General features: G+C 35.4%; 1 protein-coding gene across 1 annotated transcript in view; it reads left to right on the top strand.

Annotated features, from left to right (window-relative positions):
• Positions 1–24,713, top strand: part of Naam (Nicotinamide amidase) — a 102,751-nt gene that overhangs the window by 47,725 nt on the left and 30,313 nt on the right. The window contains exons 2-3 of the mRNA XM_089106725.1: positions 15,141–15,270; positions 19,968–20,024. Of these exons, the coding sequence (XP_088962851.1) occupies positions 15,141–15,270; positions 19,968–20,024 (187 nt within the window). The remainder of the gene's footprint in view (positions 1–15,140; positions 15,271–19,967; positions 20,025–24,713) is intronic.

Genomic DNA, 24,713 nt, shown 5'->3' with positions numbered 1-24,713 from the left:
TATATTCATCCTATTTTATTTTATTTCATTAGCATTAACCAAACTTGACTTTTCAGAAATGCCCATATAATGCCCATGTAGCCTACCTAATTTTTGTCTCGAGAATCTATGAATATAAATCAAAACGAGGGACGCGAAACGAGCTGGGCTTTACATAATTTGATCTTTTTAACTTGTTTTCCTCAATTCAGTGACTTTTTTTTCATTCTTGCATTTGTAACTTTGCATTTCTAACTAAAATATAAATGTTTTTACTTTTATAACTTTAATAAATCAAATAATTTTAACATTTTGATTACTAAATATCAGTATGTGTATATTAAACTTACAGTGCACATTCATTTATATTTTTTTCAGTAACGTGCGAATTTTGTTCTGGCCTTGGGAAGGCATAGGAGTTTTGCGCCCAACTTATGTTAATATCTGCTCGTTTTGAGTTTGACTCGGTTATTTATTGTAATATTTGCTCGTTTTGAGTTTTACTTATTTATCGATGCTGATTTGTGGTAGTTTCATGATTGGCAGATTATTTGATTTTATTTTTGCTCATTTTTTTTTTAATGGAGTTCTTTAATTTTCTTTGAAAAACTTATTTTGTGGAAAAAGTTTTATAAATTAATCTCCGTAAAAGTTGAAAGTCGTTTTCTAAAGAAAAAACTGGTACTCCTGCATTTTGCGGGCGCTGCTATATATTGTACAAGGAAACCAGTCACGGAAAACCCGTCAAACAGGCTATTTGCAAGAGACCGCTATATATAAATGACTGGAAAGCCGTGGTTTCTCAATGAGTTACAATATTTAAACGATTGTTTTTTGGGGTTTAAGGGGTAAAAAGGTACCTAGTTTAGATTAGGTTACGTATTTGATATATGGTATGATTTACCCCTCGCCCCCACCCCCTAATGTGCAAATCTATAGCCCAAATTTGTTTATAGACTATTATATATTCATCCTATTTTATTTTATTTCATCAGCATTAACCAAACTTGACTTCTTTAGCAGTGCCTGCATAATCCACCAGTACCTAAAAAACATTCTGAAACTGACTTTTCCGAAACACTAAGCTTTTCTTTAAATATTTCATATTTCATCAATGTCTGAGGACCAACAAAGATACTTTTGGAAATTTTCCTTTAAATATCAAAACACCGTTGCCACTCCTAGTCATACATTTTGAACTTTTCGTATATAAAACACTCAAGCATTCATATTCACATACAAACGAAACCTGTCACACTCACCTATATTCATTCCTATAAAAATAACAGCATTTGTGGACTAATGTGGACTAAAAATAACAGCATTTGTGGACTAATAAAAGCATTTGTGGACATTTGTGGACTATAGTTGTGATCCTAAAATTTGGACAGTCCCCTCTAGATCTCAGATATTTTCTATTTGATTTTGTTATATTGACTTTTTCTAATATAAATTTAATAGTTTGACAAGAAACTTTCATGTTAAAGCCTCGCCTGTTTTAGAGGTGTAGAGATGGTATACAGAAATGGTATACAGATGGTATACAGAAAAAATTGGTCGATATTTGCAGCGCCTCAAAACCGTCAGACTTTTTGAAAATGGAGTCCAAAAATTGTCTGGAAATTAGGCAAAAGGTGTGGCTAGCGATGTTTATTTTATTTATACTTTAATTTATCTAATTTAGTTTATTATACTTTTATTGGCCCATTTGTAACCTTTTTTCTATAAAGCTTTGAGCTTCATTAGGAGATTTAGGTCTTTAAGTTTAAAGCTTTGTAGAAACAGCAAAAAAATTTTAAACTTCAAAAATTTATGGTAGGATATGTAGGCCTACCACAAAAACGCAACACATGTGAGTATCTTTTTGTTACAGAATCTTCTTAACAGTAATTTTAATAAAACACAGAAAAAAGGCTTCTGGTATATTTTTAGCCCAATTTTTAAGACAGTGTTCATCCGATTTTATTATTGTTTAGCATAAATTATTCTATCATTATCATATTGATATTTGGCTTGATTTTGAGTGACCCTTTAAGAATTAAATAATAAAAAAAAGTTTAAACTGAAAGTTTTAACTGAAAGTAAGGAGAGTAAGAGAGAAGTAAGTAAGGAGAAGTAAGACAAAACTAAAAACGAACAGATTTTATTCCGTATATGAGAGGGGCTGCTCCCTGCTTAACGCCACGCTCTTTACGTTAAAGTTTTTTATTATTTTCTAAGGCAGAGTTGTGAGAAAGAGTCAAACTTTAGCGTAAACCGGGGCGTTGAGCAGGGAAGAGCCCCTTTCATATACGGAGTAATTAATGTTCTTTTAAGTTTTAATGTCGCTCCTTACTTTCAGTTAAAAGAAAACTTGTTTTTTTTTATATTTAATTTCTGAAAGTTTTTGAATTAATACAGGTTTTGAATTTGGCTAACAGTACATGAATAATTAGAACGAAATTTGCATATTAATTTTTTTTTAACTAATAATAACATTATAATAACCTAAGTTTGATTTTATGTAATAATAATTATTACGTATATGAGGGGGTTCGCCCCCTAGCCAATACCTCGCTCTTTACGCTAAAGTTCGAATTTTGTTCCAATTCTTTAAGACACGCAAGGGCCGTTTAATTATAATAGATAGCTCTTTTGAAAGAACTAAAAAAAAAAGGTTTAGCGTAAAGAGCGAGGTATTGACTAGGGGGCAAACCCACTCATATATGTTATAATTCTGTATGTTTTAAGTTTTAATGTTGCTCCTTACTTTCAGTTGAAAAGACGAGTTTTTTTATTTAATTTCTGATCGATTTTTGAATAATGCTTCGAAATCCGGCGCCCCCTTCATAGAAATGTCCCTCCCCCATGGAAACATCCTCCGTGGAAAGATCCTCACACGTAATCCCCTCTCCGTACCCCCCCCCCCCCTACTAGAAAAAAATTTCTTCTGAAAACGTCTGTATACTTCCCAATAATCCATACCATATGTAAACAGTGGGCAAAGTTCATAACTTGCAGCCCTTCCCCCGGGGGCTGTGGGGGATTAAGTTATCTTCAAAGACATATTTATTAAATTTTCGACTATGCTGAACAAAATGGCCATCTCAAAATTTTAATCCGGTGACTTTGAGAAAAATGAGCGTGGGAGGGGGCCTAGTTGCCCCCCCATTTTTTGGGTCACTAAAAGGGCACTGGAACTTTTAATTTCCGTTCGAATGAGCCCTCTTGCGATATTCTAGGAACACTGGATCGATACGATCAACCCCAAGAAAAAAAATAAACAAATAAACACGCATCCGTGATCTTTCTTCTGGCGAAAAATGCAAAATTCCACATTTTTGCAGATGGGAGCTTTAAACCTCTACACTAGAGTTTTCTGATACGCTGAATCTGATGGTGTAATTTTCGTTAAGGTTTTATGATTTTTAGGGGGTGTTTTCCCCTTTTTCCAAAAATTAGGCAAATTTTTTCAGGCTCGTAACCTTTGATGGGTAAGATTAAACTTGATGAAACTTATATATTTGAAATCATCATAAAAATCCAATTCTTTTGATGTATCTATTGGTATCAAAATTCCGTTTTTTAGAGTTTCGGTTACTATTAAGCCGGGTCCGTTCATACTGCAGTTCGTTACCACGAACTGTTTGATGATTCTCTTAAGAATGAGCGACCCCCCTGAAATAGTCCTTTAAGAATGGTTAAGAGGGAACAAAGGCTTTTCAGTAATCAGGTTTCATAAGAAACTAGAAATAAGAGAAGAGACTAGAGGTTTTGTTCTATGGCAAAATTGGCCTACTGAAAACTACCCCTCCCGGGGAAGTTTTAGACGTAGTTTTGGGAGAGGGACAGAGGGGGGTCTTGCCCTTGGTGCAGAAACTTTAAGGGTGAAAGATTTCCTATAGATAATCTAACACTTATAATCATTTTGTATTTTTTTTTAATTTTATTTTTAATAATATGAGTAAAATTATATGAGTAAATTTTTCAAGTGCTCATTTATCTCAGTTACTAAATTAGGAAGACAATTTTTTTTTACCAAGTAATTACCTGTAATACATTATATAAAGTAGGGGGTGAAGTTGGCAGCAAGTATAAGCAAATTGAATTCGAAATTTTCACTTTTCCCGTATCTTTATCATCATTCCTTGAAACTAAAGTACCATCACCGAATTTAATTAATTTAATTTTTTTTTTTTGGAAACCTCTTTGTATCTTACACGATGTCGAGATAATCAATAATTTTGTAGAGGATAAAGTAAGAAAAGTCAGATTTAAATAAATTGAACTTTTTGTTAATAAATGAAAATTTTGTTATAATTTAAGTTGCAAAATTTTGGAAGACAGTCGGGGGAGGGGGCTAATAAAGATACGTCCTTCCTAATTTTGTTCATTCATTAACGCATTATAGAACCGTTTTTTTTTGCGTTTGTTTCTTTCAGCTTAGCGTGAGACAAGACAAAGAGAAGTGACAGAATAGATGGAAAATATATAATTGGGCTATATATTTGCACATTAGAAGGTGGTCGATATTTTTACAGTATTTTTAAAGTATTGTGTGAAGTTAGAAAACAATTCTTACTATATATAATGCAGAATAATCTTACCTAACTCATTAGGCATGCAAAGCCGCTATAATTCACCCCCCCCCCCTAATGTGCAAATATGTAGCCCAAATTTGTTTCTAAAGAATATATTCTTATCTTACTTTGGTATATTTAAATAAACTTTCAAATGGGGATAAATCCATTTATTTAGACCACAGTTTATAGAATTATCTATAAACTGTGGTCTCTATAAACTGTGGTCTCTATAAACTAATTCTATAAACTGTGATGTAGACAGTGAAAAAAAAACAGGTACAAAAGTCCAGATATTTCGGTCACATATACAGCGACCGTCTTCAGTAGAAATACTAAAACAATAAAATTGAAACTAACATATTTATATTCAACAAAATAAATAACTTTTCGGGTCATTAACGAAATAATGAACTTCGAGATTATTCACTGGATTATTTTCAGAGATAGTACATTTACGTTGATCATTCTAAGTTCTGGATGTAATTTTTCTTCTTCAATCTTGCTAATACATAAAACAAAATTGGAGTGAAAGTGTAAAGCTTTCCGGGTTTCCTAATTGCAAACCAAATGTTGAGTTTATTGATGTTTACTGGGTTGGTCTCATTTCCCCATATATACGACATATTTTCGACATAACACATTTAAATTAGGTGATAAACAACACCTAATTTAAATTTGGTATATTTCATTAGGATTGAGCATCAGAGAAACATATTAGAAGAACATTAGGTAGGGCGTATATTATACAAGTACCCACGATTTTTTTCCCGGGAGCAAGAAAGGCCAGAACCGCTACAGCCATCCTCCTGTTCAAGTTCAATTCATCAGTCTGAATGTTCTATTCGTTCATCATCTGTCAGGATAGGTGATTAGATTGCTTAATATGTCAAGGTATATGTTGATGTCATGAGTCTAATTTAATACCTGTACATAGGGGGACGAAGAAGAGGGGTTTATGTCTGCCATCTATTTTTGTAAACCTCTTGATCACTAAGGAAATCTTGACAAGAACATTAGTCTGCAAATTTGGATAAAGCTTCTAACAGAAGAAGAAGAAAAAAAGTAAGGTGGAGGAAATGTTTTCAAGACTAATGGGGAAAATTAGAAGGATGAACGGTTTGATTTCACCTGTAACAGTTGCCTTCGGCGGACGCTAAAACACTTTAAGGATTAGAAGTCATAAATTAAATAAACCATATTCTATTTTCTTATTTTATTTTTGTCCCTCTTTTATGATGGAAAGGACAAAAAAAGTAGTTAGTAAAATAAATTTTTATGCAGAACTGCATAAAAATTTAATAAGAACTGCAAAAAATAAAAATTTTAGAAATAAGAACTGCAAAAGACACCCTTTTTAACTTAAAAATGTCATTGCTCTGCTGTTTGATGGCAAAATTTGGACAATACTAGATTAAGGTCAGAGTTTAAAAAATGTAAGCTTCGGATGCAAAACTAAGATTTTCTCATTTGCTATTAATAAATTTAAGTATTTTTAACGGCAAGGGAAAACATTGGCCATGTTCAAGGCCGTATTCAGAGAGGGGGTGGGGGGTTTGAACCCCACCCCAAAATGTTTGTCCGACTCGTAAAAATGTAACAAAAATGAATATAAGCAAATTTTATACGTGTTTTTTGAAGTTTTTTTTGTAAAACTCCCCCACCGAAAAAAATCCTTTGGTACCCCCCCCCTCCTGCCCTGAAAAAAATACTGGATTCGGCCCTGATCCTGTTACTTACATATTCCACATGACAATGGTGTTAGAGGGTATCTATGAAATTAGACCATTGCAAAAGTCAATCTGCAAAAATCAATCCAGTAATACACAACCCAGAAATTCAGTCCAGAAAAACGAGAAAGTGGGAGTACAGCAATTGCATTCTCAAATGTTCTATATCAGATCTTTTTTGTTGTCTTTTGTCAGATTAACATACAGGTGAGAAAACTACAGTTCCAAGCTTCCCCTGGCGATTAAAAAAAAAAAAAAAAAAAATTAAATAAAATCCGGCTTAAATTTTCACTCTTATTGGTCGGTCGCAAAAATTAAGTTTGAAATTTGAAAACAGCCGAGTCGCCAAAACATGTCCCAGATACGTTATTGGCGCTCTAGTCACGAGTAATATTGTTTCTATCGACAAGTATAACTATAATAGGCCTAGGGCACAACTGCCACTTTTTGCACTTTTCTGACTATTAGTGAACAAAAATCCGGTACTTGTATGATATCCCGGCCACACTGAAGAAGCATAATCTTTTGATCTGAGTAAAACCGGTTTGTGTGTCTGCATTCGGTTATAATTACCTTAGTCTCAGTGAGAAAAACAACGATGCAGGTATATTTTTATTTAATATTTTATATATAGAGGTGGTTAGGGGTACTTGTATGATATACCCCCGACCTAATATTCTTCATCTAAGTAGAACCTGTTTCTCGGACGCTCAATCCTAATAAAATATACCTAAATATGATAAAAATATAATACTTTAGAAGCAAATTTGGGCTATATATTTGCACATTAGGTGGGTGGGGGTGGGGGTAAAGTATAGCGGGTATGCATGCCTAATATATTAGGTACAATTATCCTGCATATTTTGTAGTGAGAATCGTTTTCTAACTTCACACTGTCCTAATACTTCACCCCCACCCTCTACCCCTAATGTGCAAATATGTAGCCCAAATTATATATTTTCCATATATTCTGTCATTTCTCTTTGTCTTGTCTCACGCTAAGCTGATAGAAACAAATGAAAAAAAACGGTTTTACAATACGTCAATGAATGAACAACTTTAGTGGTCGGGGTATATCATGCAAGTACCAGGTTAGGTATTTGGGCTATAGGCATTTAACCCCTCTCCCTCTTTGGAATATACCCCACACACACACAGGAAAATACTCCCAGCTGAAAATAACCCTCTCGGAAACTCCTCACTCCGATAGGTCAATAATGCAAATTATGTTTGAAAGTTGGAACGATTATTAGATATGAAAATGGGGTAATAATTACTCCATAATCAAGTCGTTTCATTGCTTTTTTTTATTTTTTGCTTTGATTTTTATTTCATTGAACATGTATAGTCCTTTCTCTTTCTCCTTGACAATAAGAACTATGACGCCTATAAGAATGTCCTGTGTTTGGTTTTCAAGGCCGTAGGACCAAAGATTGTTTATTATTATTCCACGTGGAATTACAGAATAAAATACTGAGAAACACAGTTTTCTACAAAAAAGAGTTTCACTTTACTCCAAAGAAAATGTGTTCTGCTGAATTGGGATATTTCATGAGAAGTTTTCTGTCAACTTGTTTGTATGTGTCTAAGGAATCTTTTACCTGCATTTTTAAGGCTGATTTACAAGTCGGAGGAATGATTTTCTTTTAGAAATAGTCTTTTAAACTGTAATTTCTGAAATCAATTTACGAGTGGGAGAAATATTTCAAGAGGGTTCAAACTGTTTAACCTCAGCCCCATGGATACGGCCCTGGTAGCTACATATATGAAACTAAAAAAAATTAATCATGTTTCATTTAGTAAGCCTAATACCCTTAATTTTTTGCTAAACGATTCTTTAATCTTTTTCATTTCAGTTGAGCCTGGATATAATATATTCTTTAATAAGAAATAATTACAACAAAATTACAACCCTAGCCAGGGAAGAGTACAGCTCATTACGTGAGTTTAATGTGTAAATTAACAGAAAACAAAGCCAAGTAATGCAAAGATGCTTAGACATACAAAAGATCAAACGCGACAACAAAAGACTGGAGGAAAAACCCAGAAAAGGCCATCCCAGCACAATTACATTACAATCCAAAATTAAAGCTAAAACTGTCATTCACAAGACCCAAGGCCGTATCCAGGGGGAGGGGTTAGGGGGTTTGAACCCCCCTCCGAAATGTTTGTTTGACTCGTAAAAACGTAACAAAATGAACATAAACAAATTTTTATGCGTTTTTTGAGTTTTTTTTCGTGTACCCCCCCCCCCCCCCCAAAAAAATCTTCGAGCCAACCCCCTCCCCCCCCCCTGAAAAAAATCCTGGGTACGGCCTTCACAAGACCCCAAATTCCAACATTGAAAAAACTTCAAGACGCACCTTTTCATTGAAGAAGGATTATTTAGTGGGGATAAAGTGGGGATTATTTATTGACTAATGTAATTTATTTGCAATATTGGGTTCTGGTGCTTGAAGGAAGAATTCCTTTCGTCAATTTTGATTTTTCAGATAAATACCAAAAAATAAGTAAATTATTTACGTAAAACAATAGATAATAAGTGGAATGTGACGACTAATGCAAAAAAGGAAAAATAATAACGTAAAAACAATGGACACTATTTGGAACCTAAAAGAAGTTTTGAATTCAAAACAAAACTACACCAGAAAACTTTCCTAAACGTCAAGGGCGTAATTTGCTTTGGTGCAAGAGGGTAACTGCCCCCTCTAGACCCCAGTTTTCTCCCCCAGCTGAAATTTAGTTTCTTCAAAAATCTGATCAAAACTAAGATAAGCCTGCATAATCTAAGCATCTAGAGAAACGTGACAATTTTCCATAGTTTATCTTTGTTTTTATGGTACTATATGGCTCAGTTTTCCTTTTTTTCAAAGTTATTTTCACTTGATTTGGGAAAATTTGCTCCAACTTTGCCCCCTCCTCCTCCCCGGATTTTGACGAAAATGCGCCACTGTTAAACAGTTATAATTTATTCCTTTTTTTAAATCCAAGATTTCACAAAAATAACAGTATTTAAAAAAAATATTCGTACTTATGTGTTAAAGACACCACACTGTTGTTCTTGATCTGAGTAAACCTGGTTTCTCTGCCTGCATTTGGAGGTAATTAGCTTAGTCTCAATGAGATGAACTACTGTACAGGTAGGCTATATTTTGATTATATATTTAATAGATAGAGATGGTTAGGTTTTTAATATAATGCATTCTGGGCGGCCTGCTTTCCATAATTCTCTGTTGTAGTTTCCATAATTTTGTTACGAAAGTATTAGCCTATATTTTCCTCATATTTTGGTATATTACGTTAGGATTAACCCAACTTCACTTTTTGGGTTTGGTCGCTACAGGGCATATCCGGGATTTTATTTTTCGATGGGTTTTACAAATGGATTTTTTTCTGAGGGAGTACGAAAAACCTTCAAAAACGCACCAAAAATTTGTTAGCATTAACTTTTGTTATGTTTTTACGAGTCAGACAAACATTTCGGAGGAAGGGGGTTCAAACCCCCTACCCCCCTTTGGATACGGCCTCGGGTCACTATAACACGGAAGTACCCATTATTCTGTAAGAATCCTATAATCAACGGATTGCACTCGAGTTCGGTTTTGCAACAACAAAGACAAGTAAAAACAAACATATCATGTTCCTCACCTGACATGACTGCGATAATAACAGCTAAAACTGAAAACTGAGAAGGATAAAGAACCGCCTATGCCACGTTTACAAAGCCTTGGCACTTGACAGTAATGGCTATCATTGTCACATAGCAAATCATGAATTTTGATGACTATTAACAAAATAAAACTGAGTTGTTAGTTTTAGTTTTTGACGTTGCTTGTCTTCATCTTTTCGGGAAATTCCCTGTTTTCGTGTCTCACTTGTTTTTTCTCCTTTTTTTTATTATTTTCAATGTTTTTTTCCGTTGATTAGTGTTGCTCCAAGCGTTTAGGGCAAGTGACATTGTGTTTGTGTGACTCTGATTATTTGACTTCAATAAAGCTAATTTTGTATTGAGCGAGGAAGTTTCATATTAGGTATATGTACACAATTTTCACTCATGACGCACAAATATTCACTAATATGATGCAATTTGCCTCCACCATGCCTCCCTGCCTATTAGTGGACATGAAACCATCCGTTTATATTCCCATCGGTATGAACCCAGGGTAAATTTCTTGGATCACTCGTTTCGCTAGAAAAGTTTGAGAAAAAGAAACTTTTGAGATAGAATAAATTTGAGAAAAAGCTTGAGATTGAATAAAGAAAGACTTTCTTACTGTGTATAAGATGTAGCCATGGGGTAGTACAATGGATTGATGCAGGGACGTAATTTGCTCTAGGGCAGGGGGGCAACTGCCCTTCCCAGACGTCAGTTTTAAAATTGTAAATCTTAGAATATCTCATGAACTAGACACAATATTGAATAGTCGTGTGGGATAACATAGGATGGTTATTTTGGAGGAGGGCAAGGGCGTACCCAGGATTTTTCTAGGAGGGGCTTTTACTCAAAAAATATTGGGGGGGAGGGTACACAAAAAAACTAAAAAAACTTATACAAAATTTGTTTATATCCATTTTGTTACGTTTTTACGAGTCAGGCAAACATTTCGAGGGGGGGGGTTCAACCCCCCCCTCCCAGCCTCCCCCCGCTGGTTACGGCCTTGGAGGAGGGGAAAATATATTCTCTTTCTTTTGCATTGATTAGAGAGCAAGTTTCAGACATTTATGACTAATCTGTTTATTTCAAAGCCTTAGCAACAATGTTTATCATTTCATTAATTATCACATAGCAAATGATGAAACGTAATTTGCTGTGTGATTTTTGTGTAAATTTTGCTGTGTGTATTTGTAAAAACGGCAAGTCTTGAACTAAACACAATATTGAAAATTCGAGTAGGTTAACCCAGGAGGCTTAGTTTAGAAGAGGAGAAATATATTCTCTTTCTTCTGCATTGATGGGAGAGCAAGATTCAGACACTATGGCTAATTTGTTTATTTCAAGCCCTTAGCAACAATGTTTATCATTTCATTATAATTATCACACAACAAATGATGAAACGTAATTACTACAATATTCAATAAAAAAAAAAAAAACTAAGTCATTAGGGACTGTCAATAAAAGAAAGAAAAAAAAAATAGAAAAAAAGGTGACTGTCAATAGAAGCTAGTAAATTATAGTCATATATTACAAGCAGATATACAAAGCAATAAACAATATTTCATTATATCAAAATAGTGGGTAACGTTATTCGTCGAGGCATTAGTCTGGTCTCTGTAGGTAGCAAATTGCTTAGTAATATGATGCAGCAGAAACCCGTTATCAATAGCGGCTTTGAGAATTCGATGCGGTCTTTCTTTGGTGTGTCCTGGATTTTAGAAGAGTACCGAATAGATTTATTGGCCCGAGCAACTAAAAAATAGGGCAGTTCAGGCTAGGACATCGCTTTGAGACTGTTCCAAAAAATCGTGATTAAAATAAGAAAATATGGTCCCGACACCCCCACGCCCATATCAAATATTCTATTAAGTGTTTTCCTACGATTTCCATCTTTCGAGGAAGAATTTACTTCCCCATAAAAATAAACTCTTCCGAATATTCCTGATCATGTAATATTAGGCCGCATTTCTATTTGGCCTTTTACGGAAATACCGGAAGGAATAATTAACCAATAAAAATGTGGTGGAACCGTTTTTTTAATATAGTACAAGAGAACTGGGTTTTTGAATTGGCTGTTTAATTGACAATTATTTGATAAAAAAAAACTACGTTTTCTAAAGAGTTAAAGAGGCTCAGTCACAATTTCGAACCTTAAAACGTACAGGGAGTAGGAGGTACAGTTGGGGGGCTGCCGCCCCCCAAACCACCCGCTTTCGCAGCCTTTAAATAAAAAAAATGTTTTTTAAACTGAAAGTAAGGAGCGACATTAAAACTTAAAACGAACAGAAATTATTCCGCATATGAAAGGGGCTGTGCCCTCCTCAACGCCTCCCTCTTTACGCTAAAGTTTGACTTTCTCACAGCTCTTTTTTTTAAACAATAAAAACTTTAGCATTTTTTTAAACAATAAAAACTTTGAGTATTCCTGAATACTCAAATCAAATGCACAGTAAGATTTTCTTTTTTCAACTTGTCTTCAAGCATGCGGGTATACGGCATGTTATCAAAGCAGTGGAGACTTACCTGTAACCTGAAGGCCGACTGTGATATTCTTCTGGAGACGCCTGTTGAGCCGAAGGATTTAATAGATTGGATTTAAAAAAGAAACTGAGCTTCTTTTGTAAACTTTAAATTCAATATATAAAAAATTTCCTCTGACAGGGAATCGAACCCGGGTCTTCCGCCTGACAGTCAGGAGTAGCGACCACTGTACCACAGAGACAATTCTTACATTATTTTTAATCTCTGCAATCTATTTTTGACGCAAGGAAATCCCCGCAAAACTTGATATTTGGCTCTTGGAAAACAGAGAAAGAATGATCGAATTGAGCTGAAATTTTGAGCATATGGTGCCAGTCCCCAAAAAAGCTTGTCCTCTAGATTTCAGGTTTTAGCATCTTCTTCCTCAAACTCCTGGACTTCTTCAGGAGCACCTTCTTCAGGCAATTTGACACCTGCCATTAAGGGAACAGTTGATCTTGTCATTTTTCTGATAATACGCCGTTTTGTGATACAGCCTGTTTTATTATCAGTTTCTTCGACCTCATCTATCTCATCATTGGAATCATCCCCACTTCGAGCTTTAAGAGGCTGATTAGATAGCACAACAGGTTGTTCACTAAAAAAGGAAGTTCTTTGCATTTTTCGTACAATTTTCCGCTTAACTATAGTACCGGTTTCACCATCCAACTCCTCAAGTTCTTCAATCTCTCCAGGAGGATCATCTTCTTGCAATTTGACTCTTGGCTCTAAAGTTCCCGAAGGTATTATAAATTTTCTGACAATTCGACGTCTTATGACAGCTCCTGTTTCATCATCTACTGCTATCGTCTCCTCTGCCTCTTCATCAGATTCTTTTCCCCTTGGAGCTTCTCTAGGTTCTTTTAATAGTTCACTGGGTATATTATCACCCGAATAAGTTTTCTGTTCGTTTCGAACAATCCTTCGCTTGCTTGTTGTTCTACTTGTATTATATTTTTCGTCAAGTTCTTCAATCTCTTCAGGAGCTTTATATTCTTTCAATTTGACATCTTGCTCTAAAGATCCAGTAGAACTTGTGGCCCTTCCAGCAATGTCACGTTTAACTATAGTTTTTGACTTTTCTTCCACTTCTTCTGTTTCGTTCACTTCTTCATTTGAATCGTCTCCTCTTAGAGCTCCAAATAACCCTTTTTAATGATAAAATTATGAAGAGACTAGAATCTACCAGAGCTTATGCAGAAATTACAAAACATAATTTATTTACTATTCGGGTAGGAAGGATTGGGTATATAGGTAGGGAGTAGGGCTCAATATGAATAAGGAAGTTGCTAATTCTTGCTTAGGATGGGAAGGTATTGAAATAATAAGATCAAACTTGAAATGATAAAACAACGAAGCTCGATCGGACAACGTTACAGGGGGGCTGTGGTGGGAAAAATTAACATGGGCTCTTACAGGAAAACGAGGTTTTTCGTAAATGTAAATTCGGGGGAAATTTTTTCCGGTCTGAAAATATCAAAAGGCCCTAACAGGTCAAATTCCGCTTAGAATGAGTCCTCATTCACCTGGATCCGTTGCCAACTGTGGCCTGTAGGCGTGGCTAATAAAAAAAAGGGAAATGAACATTAAGTGGCTATGTCTGGTTTTTGGAAAACAGGGAAGGAGTGATCGGATTGATCTGAAATTTCGAGGATGAGCTCCCGGGCCCTAGGAAAGCTTAACCTCTAAATTTCAGCCCGACCGAACAACGTTAAAGGGGGGCTGTGGTGAGAGGGTCGAAACTTCCGGCCCACTTTTACCCATGAAGATAAAGTCGGAGGGGGGTGAAATTTTGCACGTTTCTTAGTTTGAGCTTGGGCTACAAAATGCAATCACCGCCATCTCTCTGCGACCTCTAAGACCGGAAATTGCTTAACATTGTGGTGGGTCGCCTCTTTAAAGAGGCACAAGTGTGCCTCCTTGATTTGTCCGTTAAATGCAAAACGGAAATGCGGCTTATCGCATTGCCAACCTCCTACTATATCGGAAGCTTGTTTCGTTATTATTTGTGCAAGATTTTCGCCTTACGCTGTTTATAAGGTTATATCTGGTGGTTGTCAGGGTTTCTATTTCCCCCAAAATTGGGAATTTGTTCAAAATTTTCAGAAGTTTCCTGGCAAACACATTGTTTTCTCAAGTCCAGCAATAATCTATTGAAATTATTGATACATTATACATTGATATTATATATATATATATATATATATATAATACAAACATAACAGTTTTGTCAATAATGATCCCTAGTACGTATGTTGTTGAATCCTTTCGTCCCTAAATTTTTCTTGACATTCTTTTGAATATGCTCTTTTGATAAAGAAAAGGCATACTGGGCTCATATATTAAACTTTTATTTCAGATTCCTCAGCTACAGAAAAAAAAAATGTCCACTTTTTTGGACTTTGGGACACCAGAGGTAAGAATTTAATTACGGACCATGTCATAGCCCGATGTAGCCAATTTAAATTCTGTAAAGTTTTACGTATAAACTACTTGTTTCACCAATGTCACAGCGACTTGTTTGTCGTGTTTCCACAAGAGGTCCCCAGGTTTTCTAGACGTAGGCTATTCTCAAAAATTTTTATTTGTGGAAACACTTTAGCGTCAGAATTACATGCTCTAGACTGTGCACCTAATTATATCTGTATATGGTAGTGAACTATAAATCTTATTTTAAATTTTATTTTGGAATTTTAGGGATGGCTTTATGACACTGGAGGACTTTAGTGTCCTTTGTCGATCCTTATTTCGAAATGAAGATGCTGTATCTTATGAAGTTGACGATATGAAAATGAAAGACATTTTTGAAGTATTTGATTTAAATGAGGTATGGGAAGTTCTGTGTATTATTCATATGCTCGTACTTTTTTTCTTTAAAATGTGTTTAGTTATATTTAAACATTGGCTTGAATTCAAAAATGATAGTGGGGATCTTAAGCCGAATTGAGTGGTTGACAATTTTTATTGTATGGATAACAAGTTATATAAAATAGAAAATAACATAATCACAGCAACAAATAATAGCATGTTTTTATTCATGAAACTTTTCGAGAAAGTAAAAGCGAAATATGTGAAGAAAAATAGGCCTGGGGAGCGTATCTGGCTCTGGGGAGGTTAACTGCCCACCCTATTAACTTACGCTCCTCAGCTTAAATGTATTATGATATTGTCATTATATAAAAATAATTGCACTTTGTCCGATAACAGACAAAGATTTAAAATTGAGACTTTTTTAAATGCCGCTTTTTGTGATAATTGACAATCGGTGACACAAAACAACAAGAAAAAAATTGTTGTTCCGCTGTCTGGACTCCGATCTATTTAAGATAAATAAATTCTCGTCTATTTTATCAAGTCAGGGAAAAAAAAACTAGGTTACGGGTTTGCTGTAGGTTACAGATCACAAGGTCACGAGTTTGAATCTATGCCGCCTTAAAAAATCCACATTTTCTAGTTTTGAAATATTTGAAAACAGTGTCAATACAAGATTCCGTACCGCGATTGCTCTATACCAGTCATTTAAGTTGTTTTTGTTAGGAAGAGCATCGTTTATAAGATACTTAAAAATTAATATACGTGGCTTTGAAGTTTTTTTTGAAAGATAAAGTTTTTTCAAAAGAAAAATAAGGTACTGTATAAGAAAGCGGTAAACACGCGACAATCGTATAGGGAAGAAACTAGTCAAACGGGTTTCTTTAGAGAATTAGATTCCAAACCGTGGTTTGTCATTGCGTTTACAATATTTAAACTTTTGTTTTTTGGGGTTTAGGGGGAAAAAAGGTACCTAGGTTAAGTTAGGTTATGTATTTAATATATACTATGCTTTAACCCCCCCCCCCTTAATGTGCAAATATATAGCCCAAATTTGTTTCGGAAGTATTATATTTTCATCCTATTTTGTTTTATTTCATTAGCATTAACGAAACTTAAAATAACGCGTGTTTACCCCTTTCTTAACCAGTACCAAAAATAATTTTAGTAACTTGGTCAAGTCTAAGAAAAAGATTAAAGAAAAATTATATTGAGATTATGACATCCAGAATTTTTACCATTATTACTTCTTTTTTGGGATTTCTTGGAGGATTGATGTTTTGTTATTTGATAGATTTATGATATCTTTTGCACGTACTCTGCAAAAAGGTATCCTTTCTTGTTCTTCTTTTTCTGTCTTGTTTATTTCTTGTCTATTTGTTGTTGTTTTTTTTTCATGTTTTTACGCCCCATGGACGAGCAGTGATTCATGGTGGGAATATTTTTCTCTTATGCTGGAACGTGGATTTAAATCAATTGAATATTTCTCTCACATGGCTTTGACAACGTGTATTCAATGCTGTTTTTTTAATGAATATAAACCAGCATATAAATTAATCTTCATTGTAATATTCAATTAATAAAATTATACTGATTAATATCAATTAACAAGTATAAATTATATGTAGTATAATTTAGGGTACTTGTGTCTTAGAGCCACCACACTCAAGTTCTGTCGAGAAGTGAAGTTTGGTTAATGCTAATGAAATAAAACAAAATATAATGAAAATATAAAACTTTATCAACAAAACTATGAAAACTAAACCAAAGAATTATGGAAGGGGTCGCCAAGACCGCACTACATTAAATACGTAACTTAAACTACCTAACCTAATCAAAGTACCAACTAAATATTTAATTAAAATATAGCTATACCATGTAGTTTCCTACCGAGCCGAAGCTAATATTATCTGGTATAAACACAATGAAAACCGGTTATTGTCTAGTGTTCGCGATACAAGATCTTGAGTGTGGTGGCTATCAGAAAAAAGTACGTAATTGAGAGTGTTAGCGGTATAATAGACTATGATTTGGATAAAGCTAACGCCATCGTTTATGTCATATAGGTTAGTCTACTCAGATCTTATTTTATATTAATTAATTAGATTAATTAATATTAGAATTAATATTAATTAATTAATTATAATATTCTAATTAATTAATTATAATATTATATTAATTAGAACAAATGCATCAACGTGGGTCTTTCCCTAGCAACTGGGCAAATGCACATACATAGGAACTTGCTTTTGGAGGGAGGAGGCAGGAGTGGATCCAGAAGGTATAGGGGCATTTGTCACTCCTTAGAAGATTGAAAATTGCACTAGTTTTATGGTTGGAAGTGAACAATTCCAGTGGACGGGCCCAAATTTCGTTTCCCTCCCAACAGAAATTCCGTATTGGTCCCGGACGGCGGGGGGGGGGCGTGAATAGTACGAAGAGCAGATGAATTACATAAAAAGATAGGAAACTTTGGAGGTAGTTGTTAAACTATGAGATTTTAGGGAATGGTCCTGAATGTCTCCCGTATACCAGAAGTCTCTTAATGTTATTTAAATGACAATATTATCGTTCTTTAGTCGGGCATGCATTTATTATTTAATCTATCAGCAAACTGAAACATGCTAAAGTTACAAAATTACAAAAATTTGTAAAGCAAAAAATGCAAAATAAAACGGTTTCAGTAAAATTAAATCAAGGTGATACTCACACATTGCTTTGATAAACTGATATTTTTACATATAAAAAACACAGAAATAGTTTTATGAACATTTTTTTTCTGATTGGCTGAACACATTCACGGAGGTTCTTCCGTAAACCAATCTCAACCTTAAATCAATACCAATAAATGGTGCATTAGCACTGGACTGCTCTCAAATTTTCTAATTATCTTACTGGTTTTACATTTATTAATTTTTTTTTAGTCACTTAGGTTGTCACTCCCTATTGTCGTTTTTTAACTGTCCGTTTTTTTTTCCTATTTTTTTTCTTTAGGTTCAAGCGACAAATCTCCCATCCAAACATCTCACACATTACTTTGACAATTCTGATGATTTTTATGTAAGCAAAATACAATAACAATAATTTTTAAAAATTATTAGTCCTTTTTTTAAAATAATATTTTTTTTTAAATTATTTAAATTATAGTTAAAATTAATAATTTTAAATTTTTAATTTTTTTAAATTATTAGTTTTAAATTATTAAATTACTAGAGCAGTCCAAATAAAAATTTGGACTGCTCTCAAATTTTAGGTACTGGTGCGTTACATGGGCACTTCTAAAAAGTCAAGTTTGGTGAATGCTAATGAAATAAAATAGGATGGATATATAATAGTTTAGAAACAAACTTGGGCTATTTATTTGCACATCAGGGGAGGGGGGGGGTTGGGTAAAGCATAGCATACATTAAATACGTAGCCTAACCTAACCTAGGTACCTTTCCCCCCTTAAACCCCAAAAAAACAACCGTTTAAATATCGTAAATCATTGAGAAACCACGGCTTTGCAGTCATTTATGTAAAGCGGTCTCTTGAGAATAGCCAGTTTGACGGGTTTCTCGTGACTGGTTTCCTTGTAAAATATATAAAAGTGTTCATATAACGCACCAGTACCAAGTTTTCTAATTATTTTACTGGTTTTACACTTATTAATTTTTTTTAGTCACTTAGGTCATCTCTCCCCATTGTCGTTTTTTGACCATCCACTTGTTTTTCTTTTCTTTAGGTTCAAGCGACAAATCTCCCATCCACACATCTCACACATTGCTTTGACAAACTGATAATTTTTATGTAAGCAAAATATAATAACAATAATTTTTTGGGTTGACTAGACGTATTTGGGGGCGGGCGGGGTGCGGGGGGGGGAGGTGAATCCCTAATCATAAACCGAACTGCTGTCTGATTTTCTAGCTGTTGGACAGGTTTTACATCTCTTTAATCTTCTGTTTCCTACCAGAGTAACTTTGGCTGTCTCTTTCTGTTATAACTGTTTGGCCGTCTTTGATACGGGCCAGAACCTTTTCTCTTACAGATTCAAGCAACATCTCTGCCATCCAAACATACCTTTACGAAACTGATATCTTTATATACGCAAAGTATATCACAATATTCGTGTGGAATAAAATTTTCCATTTCATAATTGATTCCACACATTGCACTCTCAGCCGAAGGCATCGAATCAGGAGATAGGTACCTACGCAACACACACCATTGGTTAGCATGCGTTTTTTTTTTTTTTTTTTTTTTTTTTTTTTTTTTTTTACCTGTGGCATGTACACAGAGCCTTTGGACACATCCTGTCCCAAATATCTAAGGAGTTTTATAATTTTTCATACAATTCCATGTAATTATCAGAACTTGCCTGTAGCATTACCTATTATATTTGCTTGTGCTTGCTTATATATTGCTTGTGTATGCTTTTGCTTATATTGCTTACTTTTGCTTATTATGTACTTAATGTGCTTATTTTATTTATAGGTGCTTGGGTCTAAATTAAACTATTGAATCAAAGAATTCTACATTGCCTGTTTTTCCCTTTTTTCAAAATTCAAACTCATCTATTTATTCTTTTGTTTCTCTGTCCTATCTTTTTCCTTTCATTTATGCAACTCATTTTCTCTACAATTTCTATCTTTATTATCTTTTCGTTAGTATCTCAATTAGGATCTTAGTATCTTTTCTAGGATATTTTCTAGGAATTAGTATCTTTTCTAGGATAACTACATCGACTTGGATGAATTTCGTCTGTGCTGGCAACATTGGATCAAAAAGGTAGGGAGCTGAATATAATAACGTTGTATTTTCATAATTGATTATTATTATCCATCAGATTATTGCATATCAGATGTTATTAGATTATTGTAATTTCATTGTTAAAAGTCAGAATAAATCCTGCATTTTGTCTAAATTTTGTGTTTAGGCACGTACAGAAAAATGTAAGGTGGGGAGGGGGAATTTGAAAAAAACTAGCAAGTCATACATGTCGTATAAGAAGTCATTGATAAAATCGTAAGATTCTTAAGATTTCGCTGGGGGAAGGGCACAGGCCCAAAGGCTCTCTGTCGTACTGACTGTCTTATAAACATCCAGTAGTACTTTCACTGAAATGTTTCAGATAAAACTCGCTGTTGTAAATAAATAAAACTCAGAAACAACATATGGGTATATAGAAGGGTATATAGGTAGAAACAACATATATGGGTATATAGGTAGGATATAGAAGGGAAAGGAGGTGGGGAGATCACATTTAGGAAAGTGAGTTTTAGAGCTGAGCTAAGACTACTAGAAGCCATTGTAATATTAGTTTTCGAATTTAGCTCCGAAACATGGGTGATCTGAAATGTTGAGGATACTTTCTAGACGAATTTTGTAAAGGTAGTTTAGGAAGTCGCTTGAAGGGGCGTGTATTTAACTGAGTCCTCGTTCTACTAAATCCCTGTTTAACTCAATCCTCGCTTAACCCATTAATTCAGCCCCCGTTTAACTCGACCCTCGTTTAACTCAATCCCATTCGACTCAATCCCGTGCAACTTAATTCCAATTTACTCAGCCTCCATTCAATTCAAACCTCATTAGGTTTACTCTATTTAACTCAACCCACGTTCAACTCAATCCCCATTCGACTCAACCCCCATGCAACTCAATTCCATTTAACCTACATTCAACTCAACCCCGTTCAACTCAACCCCCATGCAACTCAATTCCATTTAACTCAACATTCATTCAATTCAACCCTCATTAGGACTACTCTATTTAACTCAACCCACGTTGAACTCAACCCTATTCAACTCAACTCCTATGCAACTCAATTCCATTTAACTCAACCTCCATTCAATTCAACCCTAATTAGGTTTACTCCATTTAACTCAACCCACGTTCAACTCTACACCATTCAACTTAACCTCCGTGCAACTCAATACCATTTAACTCAACCCACGTTCAACTCAACTCCCATGCAACTCAATTATATTTAACTCAACCTCCATTCAATTCAAACCTAGTTAAATTTACTCCATTTAACTCAACCAACGTTCAACTCAACGCCATTCAACTAAAACCCTATACAACTCAATTCCCTTTAGCTCAACCTCCTTTCAATTCAACCCTCATTAGGTTTACTCCATTTAGCTCAGCTGATGTTCAACGCAACCCCATTCAACTCAACCCCATGCAACGCAATTCACTTAACTCAACCTCCGTTCAATTCAACCCTAATTAGGTTTACTCCACTTAACTCAACCCACGTTCAACTCAACCCCATTCAACTCAACCCCCATGCAACTCAATTCCATTTAACTCAACATCCATTCAATTCAACCCTCATTAGGTTTACTCCATTTAACTCAACCCCATTCAAGTTAACTTCCATGCATTTCAATTCCATTTAACTCAACCTCCATTCAGTTCAGCCATCATTAGGTTTACTCCATTTAACTCAACCCACGTTCAACTCAACGCCATTCAACTCAACCCCCATGCAACTCAATTCCATTTAACTCAACCTACATTCAATTCAACCCTCATTAGGTTTACTCCATTTGATTCCACCCACGTTCAACTCAGCCCCATTCAAGTTAACCTCCATGCAACTCAATTCCATTTAACTCAACCTCCTTTTAGTTCAACCCTTGTTAGGTTTACTCGATTTAGCTCGACCCATGTTCAACTCATGCCCCATGCAACTCAATTCCATTTAACTCAACATCCATTCAATTTAACCCTCATTAGGTTTACTCCATTTAACTCCATGCAACTCGATTCCATTTAACTCAACCTCCATTCAGTTCAACCATCATTAGGTTTACTCCATTTAACTCAACCCACGTTCAACTCAATGCCATTCAACTCAACCCCCATGCAACTCAATACCATTTAACTAAACCTCCGTTCAATTCAACCCTCATTAGGTTTACTCCATTTAGCTCAACCCACGTTCAACTCAACCCCATTCAACTCAACCCCCATGCAACTCAATTCCTTTTAACTCAGCATCCATTCAATTTAACCCTCATTAGGTCTACTCCATTTAGCTCAAACCACGTTCAACTCAACCCCATTCAACCTAACCTCCATGCAACTCAATTTCATTTAACTAAACCTCCATTCAGTTCAACCGTCATTAGGTTTGCTCCATTTAAATCAACCCACCTTCAACTCAACCCCCATAACTCAATTCTATTTAACTCAGCATCCATTCAATTTAACCCTCATTAGGTTTACTCCATTTAACTCAACCCACGTTCAACTCAACCCCATTCAACCTATCCTCCATGCATCTCAATTCTATTTAACTGAACCTCCATTCAGTTTAACCGTCATTAGGTTTACTCCTTTTAACTCGACCCACGTCCAACTCGATCCCCATTCAACTGAACTCCCATGCAACTCAATTCCATTTAACTTAACCTCCATTCATTTCAACCATCATTAGGTCTACTCCATTTAACTCAACCCACGTTTAACTCAACGCCATTCAACTCAACCCCCATGCAACTCAATTCCATTTAACTCAACCTCCATTCAATTCAACCCTCATTAGGTTTACTCCATTTAGCTCAACTCACGTTCAACTCAACCCCATTCAACTCAACCCCCATGCAACTTGATTCCTTTTAACTCAACCTCCATTCAATTCAACCCTCATTAGGTTTACTTCATTTAACTCAACCAACGTTCAACTCAACGCCATTCAACTCAAACCCTATACAACTCAATTCCCTTTAGCTCAACCTCCTTTCAATTCAACCCTCATTAGGTTTACTCCATTTAGCTCAGCTGATGTTCAACGCAACCCCATTCAACTCAACCCCATGCAACGCAATTCCACTTAACTCAACCTCCGTTCAATTCAACCCTAATTAGGTTTACTCCACTTAACTCAACCCACGTTCAACTCAACCCCATTCAACTCAACCCCCATGCAACTCAATTCCATTTAACTCAACATCCATTCAATTCAACCCTCATTAGGTTTACTTCATTTAACTCAGCCAACGTTCAAATCAACGCCATTCAACTCAAACCCCTTGCAACTCAATTCTATTTAATTCAACCTCCTTTTAGTTCAAATCTCATTAGGTTTACTCCATTTAGATCGACCCACGTTCAACTCATGTCCCATGCAACTCAATTCCATTTAACTCAATATCCATTCGGTTTCACCCTCATTAGGTTTACTCCATTTAACTCGACACACGTTCAACTCAATCCCCATTCAATTCAACCCCTATGCAACTCAATTCCATTTAACTCAACGTCCATTCAGTTCAACCGTCATTAGGTTTACTCCATTTAACTCAACCCACGTTCAACTCAATGCCATTCAACTCAACCCGCATGCAACTCAATACCATTTCACTAAACCTCCGTTCAATTCAACCCTCGTTAGGTTTACTCCATTTAGCTCAACCCACGTTCAACTAAACCCTATTCAACTCAACCCCCATGCAACTCAATTCCATTTAACTCATCATCTATTCAATTTAACCCTCATTAGGTTTACTCCATTTAACTCAACCCACGTTCAACTCAACCCCATTCAACCTAACCTCCATGCAACTCAATTCCATTTAACTCAACCTCCATTCAATTCAACCGTCATTAGGTTTACTCCATTTAACTCAACCCACGTTCAACTCAACGGCATTGAACTCAACCCCCATGCAACTCAATTGTATTTAACTCAACCTCCTTTCAGTTCAACACTCATTAGGTTTACTCAATTTAGCTCAACACACGTTCAGCTCAACCCCCATGCAACTCAATTCCATTCAACACAACATCCATTCAATTTAACCCTCATTAGGTTTACTCCATTTAACTCGACCCACGTCCAACTCAATCCCCATTCAACTCAACACCCATGCAACTCAATTCCATTTAACTCAACCTCCATTCAGTTCAACCATCATTAGTTTTACTCCATTTAACTCAACCCAGGTTTAACTCAACGCCGTTCAACTCAACCCCCATGCAACTCAATTCCATTTAACTCAACCTCCATTCAATTCAACCCTCATTAGGTTTACTCCATTTAACTCGACACACGTTCAACTCAATCCCCATTCAATTCAACCCCTATGCAACTCAATTCCATTTAACTCAACGTCCATTCAGTTCAACCGTCATTAGGTTTACTCCATTTAACTCAACCCACGTTCAACTCAATGCCATTCAACTCAACCCGCATGCAACTCAATACCATTTCACTAAACCTCCGTTCAATTCAACCCTCGTTAGGTTTACTCCATTTAGCTCAACCCACGTTCAACTAAACCCTATTCAACTCAACCCCCATGCAACTCAATTCCATTTAACTCAGCATCCATTCAATTTAACCCTCATTAGGTTTACTCCATTTAACTCAACCCACGTTCAACTCAACCCCATTCAACCTATCCTCCATGCAACTCAAGTCCATTTAACTCAACCTCCATTCAATTCAACCGTCATTAGGTTTAC

Source organism: Artemia sp. Qi Xiang Cuo, chromosome 21 (assembly GCF_049724085.1).
Source record: "Artemia sp. Qi Xiang Cuo chromosome 21, ASM4972408v1, whole genome shotgun sequence".
Taxonomy (NCBI): domain Eukaryota; kingdom Metazoa; phylum Arthropoda; class Branchiopoda; order Anostraca; family Artemiidae; genus Artemia; species Artemia sp. Qi Xiang Cuo.
Note: the sequence above shows the minus strand (reverse complement) of the source record. Positions and strands in the feature narration are given on the sequence as shown.